The 10,451-nt window shown below is 40.4% G+C and overlaps 1 protein-coding gene across 5 annotated transcripts in view; it reads right to left on the bottom strand.

Moving 5' to 3' along the window:
• Positions 1-199: 199 nt before the first annotated feature.
• LOC140278953 (rho GTPase-activating protein 44-like) overlaps positions 200-10,451 on the bottom strand; it is a 95,755-nt gene continuing 85,503 nt past the window's right edge. For 4 of the 5 annotated variants that reach the window (XM_072374084.1, XM_072374087.1, XM_072374085.1 and 1 more), the window contains 2 exons: positions 9,264-9,647; positions 200-5,946 (listed from right to left, as the gene is read on the bottom strand). In XM_072374084.1, the coding sequence (XP_072230185.1) occupies positions 5,789-5,946; positions 9,264-9,647 (542 nt within the window). In that variant the 3' untranslated portion in view covers positions 200-5,788. Of the gene's footprint in view, positions 5,947-7,439; positions 7,493-9,263; positions 9,648-10,451 lie in introns of all 5 variants that reach the window. The other variant, XM_072374086.1, reaches the window with a different exon arrangement.

Below are 10,451 nucleotides of genomic sequence, written 5' to 3'. Positions count from 1 at the left end.
AGAACGACTCCAGCTTCTTACTGAGATGTTAACTAGAAGAAAATAAATTGAAAACTAAGAAAACCTTTTCCTTGTATAATTTTGCTAACATACATGTACCATTTTATGCTTTTTTTTCTTGTTTTTGAAAGCTGAGACATCATCGCCTGTTTGACCTCTGACTGAAATGAAAAACAAAGGACGTCCAAATAATATAAAAACATGTTTAATAGTTTCAACATCAGGATGAGGATTTTTTTTTTCATCTTACACCGTTTTCCACTTGGTTACAGCATGTCCAAGAAAAGGCATTTCTTCTCTACTCCAAACTTTTAAGTGTCCACGGCATTACTACGGTTTGACACAAAGAACTTTAAGTCTGACAAGAATAACTGATCACATAATGTTTTCCCTTTTGATTTTGGCCCCCGTAACTTGGAACTTGTTAGATGTATGCAAAAGAAAAGATAAAATAATAGAAAAGATGGATATGGCTGCAATGACTACATGCACCACAGTGTAATCTACAGACTGTACAGGTAAACAAACCTGTGTGCATCAAGTTTTTTTATGTGTAAATTCATAGAGTTTCAGTAGGTTATAGTCCAGTATTCTGTACAAAGACAGTGTTGTTTTACAGGATTCTCTGATGGTGGTCTCTGTTTCGAGTCTGTTGTGCTTTTCTCATTTGCTATATATATAAAACCAGTGGAGCATATGAGGATATGTGGTGAAAACAGTCAATCATGAATGATTCAAACACACTCTTGGCAGAACTGATGAAGCGTTTGACTGAAAGGGCAGCACAGACTTTTTCTTCTCCTGCGAAGGTTGATCTAGTCTCTTATAAAAAAATAAATACAAAGACATTTACTGTAGATAGGACCAAAGATGAAACACATTTCATAGGCATGGTTAAAAAGCATGCTGCTGAGTTCCACGGGACAACGTTTAATCAAACCCCACCTTCCCCAAAAGTGGTAATAATACCCCCTCTACCCTCTGACACTTGAAACTACATCCACTGCACACACACCTCCATCACAACCTATGAGGTGAACATTGTCAGTACATTCCACCTTTTCGTGTAGAAAAAGGCCTTCGCATCTCAGTGCTGAAAGGACAAACTCACGATAGCTGCAATACTGAAAACTGTCTCTGGGATCTAAAGTTTGATGTCAACTGTGTATACAAACCTCAATCTGAAAGCCTTGAGTACAAAACAAAGAGCAGCACATTGTAACACACAAGTCCAGGCAAAGACGGGATAGATCTTTCACCGAGGAACAGCCTAACTGCAACAGTAACTGTTTGGAGGTCACCATTAAGTTTTCTCTTAAAATATTAAACTTAAATGTTAAATTCAGTCTGTATTCTGTATTCATTCTGATTGACTTTAGTAATTGTTAGAAGAGTGGTAACAGATAACAAAAAACTGATGGACAGAAAAACAACAGCAGCTATATTGATATTTAATTCAGTTTTATCTTTTTTATAGCTAATAATTTGCTGTTTCAGGCTCATCATTGTGATAATTGTTTGTTTTTAGGACAATGTGACAGTAAACCAAACAAACCACAGAATTTTAAACTGTAATGTGCATTTTTCAGTAGTTTTGGGAAGTTTTGAAGATAATAATCCATAAATTCACCTGTTAACACCTGATGCAACATATTGGTTTTCCACCTCCCATGTTTAGAGGTGCCTCGGGTCTGAATGGGCTAATCAATAACAACATATCAGTTCTGTAGTTTGGTTCCTGTGGAGAATCCTTACTATTTCAAAACTACACCACTCTTTAGTACCTGCCTGGTGAGGCATTTTATTGTCAATCATGTTATGGAACTGAGGACATTAGTTATCTGTCATGTAGCATCATGCTGCCGCAGCGACGTGTTGGAGCATTTAAAAAATCAAAATGCAGTGTTGTTTTTTATTTCTAACCGTAAAGCTAAACTCAGGGTTTTTTCAGGAAGTCGACAAGATGAGAACAATTAGCTGTTTTCATTCAGAAAATCTGCAAGCTAAATCTGAATTTGAGTAGTGTGGACTGGATAGTGGTAAGATTGCTGCCCTGCATGTGGGTGACTGGAGATTGAATCCTGCCCCCCCCCGCATGAAAGGCACTACCTCCACTAGGGGTCCTTACGCTACCTACCTACCTGGGATATGAGTGTAAGTCGCTTTGGATAAAAACATCTGTGAAGTTCATAAACATAACAAGAAACAAATTTGTCTGACATTATTTTGTGTGATGTGACATTATTGTGCTACTGCCAGCCTCATTAAACTGTATGTACAATATATAACCTTATAATGTCTGTCATCGGTTAATTTTCGTTTCAGTATTTGTATATTTTTATATATCTTTTATATATATTTGAATCTTTCCGCCGTCAGTATATACAGAACGAATATGTACAGAGGCTTCAGTATTTTCAAAGTCCTGTGAGTTCTATCGGATTCACAGGGAGACGATGGCAGAGCAGCACAGTGACTGTGAGGAAATGTGAAATGGATGTTCTCAGGGCAAAAGAAAGGTCCTACAAATCTGGACAGGTCATGACAGAACCCTCCACAAGGCATATAACAAACTGCTGCTGTCATACACAAACCTCGTTATTCCAGTTTAACTGATTTTCAAGTTTCCCATAAACTGAACCTGTGATTCCTGAAAAGGTTTCGATGAGGCAGCAGAAAAATTCTGGTCCCGTGTCCAAACACTTTTTTTTCTTCATCTTCAGACGAGAGACGTGTGAAGTGGAAACAATCACAACTCCTCACTCCGAGTAAAAAGTACTCAGAAATATATCTGTATAAATACTCTCATCAAAATAAAGACATATACACACATCTTTGCACTTGCTTCTACATCACTAATATAGACCAAAAACATCAGCATCATCAGATGGAGTTTCCCATAAAGTGAATGAGAAAAAAATGAGCTCATCCATAAAAATCTAGCACTTTTTTCTGGGGATGTGTAAAGCCTCTTTGTCTGTTTCATGAAAGAACAAAGTTTTTTATCCATTGAGAATGTTTCCCAAAGACTTGTCCCAATACATCTGTTGAAGGTTGTTCTGTATGGAGCCTGGAGTATATATATTTTCACCTTTTTACCTCATTTCCAGGAAATTTTATGAAATGCAATAAATACTTAAATCTGTAATTTGTTAATTTCTTTGAACCTTTGGTGAACAGATACAAGTATTCACTGACATACTTCATCATACTTAAAAGATCTAAACTAATTTAATGTTTGATGTCAGTAACACGCTGGGATGGAGGCAAAGAAAGACAGAAAAGTCTATAGAAAAAAACAAGTAACATCTTCTCCAATCAGCAGATTAACTGGTGGCAGGTGAGGGTGTCAGGATTGGGTATAAAAGAAGCATCCACCAAAGGTTTAGTCATTCCAAGTAAGGATGGGTCACGGCTCACCACTTTGTGACAAAATCAGAGAATCATCACTAAGTTCCAAAAAATATTTCAAAATGCAAGATTGTAATGAGCTTTGGTTTGAGGTTTTTCAACATCTACAGGAAGTCTGGGAAAACCTCTGTACTCAGTGTGTAAAGGCCCAGAACAGAAATCACTTCTGGATGGTCAGAAGCCCTTAGGTAGAACTGCATGAGAAACCGTCATGCCAACACGATCAATACAGCCCCATGGGCTCAGGAGGACCTCGGAAAACCCTTTTCTCTCAACACAGACCATCCGCTGCTTCCAGAAATGTGACCTGAAGCTGTATCACACAAGGAGGAAGCCATATATCAACTCTGCAGAAACACGGCCCATTTCTGTGGACACAAGCTCCTCTCAGATGGACAGAAAGACAGTGGACACGTGTTCTGTGGTCAGACGAGTCCACGTTTCAGCTGCTCTGCAGAAAAACTGACGTCTGGTTCTACAGAGATGAGAAAGAGCATCCAGGCTGTTATCGGGGAACATCAGTGTTTGTGATGGTATGGGCTGCATCAGTGTCCATGGCATCGATGATTTCATCTGTGTGAAGGTACCACTGATGCAGAGGTGGTTGATGGAGATTTGGAGAGACAGATGCTGCCATCAAAGTGACGTCTTCTCCTGGGAGATCCGTGGTTATTTCAGCAGGAAGATTCCAGGCCTCATTCTGCATGACTTCCAGCAGCGTGGCTTCATGCACACAGAGTGTGTGCGCTTGACTGGCCTGCCTGCAGTCCACATCTGTCTCCTATACAAAATGTATGGAGCATCATGAAGAGGAGACTCGGACAGCAACCACCACGGAGCTGCTGGAATCTGGGATTCAGCAGGAATGGACACAGATTCCTCTGAAAAACTGCAATAGTCAGTATCCTCAGTTCCCAAAACCATTAAAAAGTGTCATTAAAAGGAAGCTGATGGAACCCAATGGGAAACGTGTTGCTGGCATCAAAATTTAGATTTGTTTAGATTTTTCTAAATGCAACAAAATCGGTCAGTTGAAAATAATTTATTTGGACTTGTGTCCATTAAATTACCGTAGTTTAGTTTTTTTTTTAACTACATTTCAGACATTTTTCTAACTTCGGTTTTGTAACACGATGTCCTGATATTAAAGCCCCTGCTTCTAATCTGTGAAGTGGACAGTATTCATGTAGTTATGCACTTCAGGCTTCATAAGTACCAAACCTGTCCATGTTTTGTCTTCCTCTCCACGTTCAAGAAACTTCTTCTAACTTGTCAAAGGAAAATAAAAAATCCCATGCAGCCATGCTTGCTGCCAAAAATAATCACGAGTAATCCCATGGACTTTTTCATTTTAATCCTGCTGGATCTTTAATAAATCATAGAGAGATCTTATATATTTTATAGCTCCCTGACAACATCAGCTATAGATGAAATGGTATCTTTATAACTCTCCTATGGATAGAAAATATGATCTGGTTTGATTTATATTGTTAGTCATATCATATACTCTGGCAATGTACAGTATAAACAATAAATATCCAGTGGCTGATATCCTGACTGAATGCTAGTTTAGAGAAGGGTGTGATTGAGCTTTTAACTTCTTCATCACTGTGCTGTTATTCTCCTAAATGTCTAAAACATGCATTCTTCTTTTTGCTCCACAACACCAACAGTGCAACATCATAAAGTACAATTACCACATCAATTTACACACCACACATTAGCAAAACGCACACACACACACACACACTTTCCATAAAGACATACGGGCACACTCACAGTGAACGCTCAGGTGGGACAGAAATTTGGGGCCACCACATGCCAGAGCTTGGCATTTCAAATGGACACCCCTGAGGAGTGAAGGAGTGAAGGAGGAAGCGGCGAGTGGACATAAGCAGTGAGGGAAAGAGGAGTTGGCCAGACAGATGTGCAGTACTGTGTTGTTGGTTCTTCTTAAGTTCACTCATGAGACGCAGCAGCAGTGAAGAGCTCTCATTCCTCCCGGCAGCCTGTTTCCATTCTCGTGTGTGACATTAAAGGCAATATTGCAAGTGAATCAAATAAGGCAAAAAGAAACAGGAAACATAAAAAACAATAAAATGATCCAGCCAATGTCAAATGCAAATTGCGCGTTCGATAAGAAGTCCCCTCGTGCTTGTGTTCGGCATATTTTTTGTTATTCCACTGTGCAGAGGCGCTTGTTTGCTTGTTTTAACATGTCGGCCCCTCTGTATCGAGTACATCTGAGGTGTGATGAGGAGCGGCCGTTGAGGCTGACGATTCGCAGCTGGAGGGGAGGAAAGTCGATGAACGAGGGAGACGGTGCAGCAGAAGTGTTGTGTTTCATTTAACCAGCCGACACAGGAACTCAGTGGTGTCATAGCACTGTGCTCTCAGACTCCTCCTCAGAGTCCGCTCTGCTGCGGGTCGACTCGAGTAGTGCCACTGAGTTCCTGAAGGGGGAGATGTGCGTCAAGTCAAAGATACCGTCCAGTTCCATGTCAATGATGGGGATGTCCAAGTTGCAGAGTGAATCTAACAGAGCAGTAAACAGAGATTAAGAAAAACTGTCAAATTTGGGTAAAAAATAAAGACATAGAGTGACAAAAATCCTTCCATGTCAATGCTGGTGATATTACACAAAGAATGAGGGTCATCACAACTCCAAAACAATGGTCATAGTATGAATAGGTAAAGAAAAAAGCATGACGGCGTGCACGATGAATAAAAGTTTATAGTACGGGGCGATGAGCATTTAACAGCTGCTCCAACAGCCTTCACTCTTTGGGTTTAAGGTTTTAAAACAGATGTTGAACATTCCTCTTTAGCCTCAGGAGCATTACTGACATCCAACACTGATGTTGGCCTATCAAGTCTGAATCACAGACAGCGTTCCAGTTCACCACAGACCAGTAGACTCATTAGGCCGTCCAAGTATGTATATCAGGCCGAGCCGAGTACTTCATCACTCACATACTACAATCAAAATATGGTTGTGAACACCTAATAGTTCATCTTAAAAAGGAAACTGTGAAATTATAGCCTCCTATGGGAGCAAGAAGAAGACATACTCAATTTAATTCATAATGTTATGGTTCATCGAATAGTTGTTTTACAAAGTTGGTGGCAAATTTAAACAATTTAATGGTTAAAACTTAAAAGTTTTGGTCCTTGCTCCCAGATTATACTTTGTCAGATATCACTGTGACATCATCAGACTTTAGAAAGGTTTAATAGCTTTTACCATTATGAATAAACTACAATCTATACATAAAGTCTGAGGTGTCACATTACACTGGTACAAACTCCACGCCTGGCTGAATAAGAAAAAACGTCATAATCAATTGTGTTTTTCTCAGTTATGGCCTTGAAATGGCCAAAAACTGTATCAGCAGTCAGTATCGTGCATCCCTCATGCTCATCTGAGTAAAAAAATAATCATTATAAATTATAAATTATAAATTCAGTAACACGCTCTCAAAATCACAAAATCAATGTAGTTAGTTATACTGATGTATAAATGAACTTATTGACCTTTGATTTGAACAGCATGTGCTTCTCCCTTTGTGAAAATGATGACCCCCACAGTGTAACAAGTGATGGAAAACTGGCACAGACAGGAAATGTGTTCACTGAGGGGCAGTGAGGCACAATATGTGGTGGGTCGGGAGCATGAGAGTTGATGGGGGGCACTGAATGTCGAAGATGGAGGGGCAGCTGCAGCAGGGCTTTATGGGTGGGAATCCTAAAGGCGGAAAAGGCTTGTGGCATCCGCCCTGCAATGTTCAGCGTTCGCCCATGTAAGCCATGCATCAGTCTCAGCCACCATGCAGACGCCAACAAAAAGTATCAAAGGTGGGCTTAACAGTGTGGTGATATAAAGAGAAGAAGAGACAAAATCTGCGTCTACTGGCAGCTTCACCGGCTGTGAGCGTGTCGGTGGCCAGCTCCATGTATGGCTGAGATGGCAGAGGGGATGTAGGGATGTGGAGGGGAGGTGAGGTTTCAGCACAAGAACTCCAGCTTACCCTAAAAGTCCCTCTCACACTTAGAATCACACTGAACCTCTCGCCTCATACCGCTGTAAGTGAGACAGTAAAAGCAGTCGACAAGAGGGGAAAATTAGATGAAAACATCCTGAGAACCTGCTGGTGACGCTCAGAAGAAATTAATATATTAACAGAACACCAACGTGGAAAAATCAGTTCAAAATCAGTCTGTCTTCAGCATTACGAAGACACAGACAGGAATAATCCATGAAAACTGTGGAGAAAAAGACCAAAACCAACACTATAGTCATCCGTCTCTTTCTTATTCTCTCCTTAAAAACTTAGATCTAAGACCACATAACTTCTAAAACTTGGTGACGTACCTGAGCTATATTTCTGATTGGATTTAATAACGTGGGTTGTATAATTCTGGTTATGTCTGGATCTTGATAATTAACCTCTCATAGAAAACATAGCTGCTTAAACTGAGAACTGTGTTGTTTCATGAGCCCTTATATATATATCCCTTATATATATATATATATATAAAACATATACATATATACACCAAGATGACGATCAGTTACTGAGCCTGTCCGGAGTGTTGCTGCATGTCTGTCTATCTTGTATTTTTGATGTGAGCACACCGTCAGCATTGCCAGACTTGACTCTGATTGGCTGTCCAGTGCAGCGGATGACTGCACCAGAAGGGAGGTGGCGGAGATGACAGTCACACCAAAAAAGTCAGTTTGTCATCTTTATTTCTCTAAAACTAGCAAGATGTTCATAACAAAGTGGAGTGGGGAAACTGAAGGCCAACACAAAGAAAATCTACACTGTTTTCTAGTTTCCCTTATTGTATCGATAGTATAGATTGTAGGTCCTCGTCGCAGTTGGTCACAATCTTTGCAATGTGTTCAAATGCTGCTTTATTTATCAGACAATGGTGACGTGGCCTTTTGTTGTGGCTGTTTATGCACATCAGTTTGGTGAATAAAAGCCTTTCAAGTAGCTCATGGATCCCTTTATTTTGAGAAAATCAGAGCAATGTGGACTCTGATCTTTGGTATTTTGACCAAAGGATGTGAATTATTCAGTGGAAATTTGTACTGGCTGGGAGGCACTGACAGCACAGTAATTATGTGCACAGATTATGACAAACACAAACAGAGTCACTACTTTTTTATGGTGAACACCATTATTTTTCGTTGTGCTTTAAAAAAATGTAAAAATTAAACCTTTGGTATATGTACTTGTTGAAAGTGGCTGTGGCTTTTCTGAGTGATATACCAGGCTTTGGTTGGGATCAGTACACTGATGGTTTTGGTCTTTTCATGGACTTCTCTGACAAAAGGAAAAGTACCGAACATCACCAGCCTTTTTGTGCATTAAAGTCTTAGCTTTTTAAAAGTCTAACATATGACGCTGTTGTTTGCATCCATGAAGCACAACATGCGCTCAGCTGTTCAGTGAAACGTGTTTGAGTCCACGTTTAGGATCAAAGTTACTGACAAAACTCCATCACTTTGTAGAAGTGCTCCCCTCCAACCATCAGCATAACTTTCTGTTACCTGTAACACATGAATACTTTCACACCACTGAGTGGGAAGCTAATTAAAACAGGTTTGCAGTTCTCATCAAAATCCAGCTTGACCTGTTTAGGTTTTCTTTAAAAGCAGGTGTGTTGCTGACTGCATTATTGCTTGAAGTACATTAGCTTGTATCATGAGAATAACATAATTAAACAACATTTGTTCACTTGAAGCATCTTATTTATGAAATCTACAGCAGAAGTAAGCGGTAATTAAGCACCACGTCAAAGAAAAGTACCTTAAAGGTTGAGTAAAACAACTGCTACGTTACCTGTGGACATGCTTTCCCCAGGAGACAAACCATCCAGCAGACCTGATGAATGATCCAGAGGCTGAGGACTGGTACCAGGCGTGGTGGGGGGCTGAGGAGGAGGCAAGCTGGGCCTCTGACGGGGCGGCTTGGGAGTCGGTCTGGGTTTGGTGAGAGTACCAGCCAATGAGGGCGGAGATGACAGAGACGGGGTTGTTGCCATCTGGGCCTGACCTGGAGAGCCGATGGTGGCGTATCCCTGTGGGTAGCTGAAGGCGTAAGGGGAGGGGGTGCTGGGAGGAGTGGGAGACAGGCTGACCGGGGACGGCTGACCTGTCGACTGGTCGGACATGGCTCCCGTCTGGCAGTATGGGCCTTTGGGCGGGATTGGGGCCAATTTCTTTGCTGAAGAGAAACCAACAAGTAAAACTAGATTTGTGTCAGATAACAAAGAGTTTCACAGTTTTCACAGACTGCACAAGCATTGATTTTATTTTTTCACTGAATGACTCCAGTGGCATCTTTCCTTTAGCTGAGCTGGATGGCTTGTAAAAGCCTGTTGAGCCTGGCTTTTTAAACATTTTTTCATTTGCGCAAGAAATGCCGAACACTACTTCATATTTAACACAATGATTTGTTTCTCGTTATTCTCTCATTATACTTGTCCTTCCTTATTAAAAACTCTTCTTTGTTCTTTCTTTGTAAACCATGTTTTTAATACAGCTTCTTTTAAAAAATGTCACAACAAAAGAAGACAGACAGCTTTTTTTTTAAAGGAAAGGATGGTTTAAACATGGAGCTGCAGCATCTCCGAGTTAGTTGTGTGTTGCTGCCACTGTAGAAAATGTAGAATAGCCTCAATGGTGGGCTAGTCTTGGTTTTGTTTATGTGTAATTGTTGGTCCTTTAGCTTTGCTCTATTGTAGAAATAAATTGGATGAAGATCTGCTTTGTGATAGCGTGAAAATAAGAATTGAAACAATGAAAACTGTCCGTTGTGTTCCCTGCTGTCTGGGCCTCTTGTCGGTCACCTCCTGGCTCAAGTTAACTTTCAACCAATTAACATTCAACCTACTCATAGCGTCATTTCTGAGGGCTACTGGCTGTTAAGTCTATAATCAAAGAGCCCCAAAATCAAGTTAAATTGGTCCACAGCCCAGGATTAAAAACAGAATTTTTCTTTTTGTGGTCTGTAGAGCAAACAACATCC

This window comes from Leuresthes tenuis, unplaced genomic scaffold (assembly GCF_036924035.1).
Source record: "Leuresthes tenuis unplaced genomic scaffold, fLeuTen1.0.hap1 SCAF_20, whole genome shotgun sequence".
In the NCBI taxonomy this organism is placed as follows: Eukaryota; Metazoa; Chordata; class Actinopteri; order Atheriniformes; family Atherinopsidae; genus Leuresthes; species Leuresthes tenuis.
Note: the sequence above shows the minus strand (reverse complement) of the source record. Positions and strands in the feature narration are given on the sequence as shown.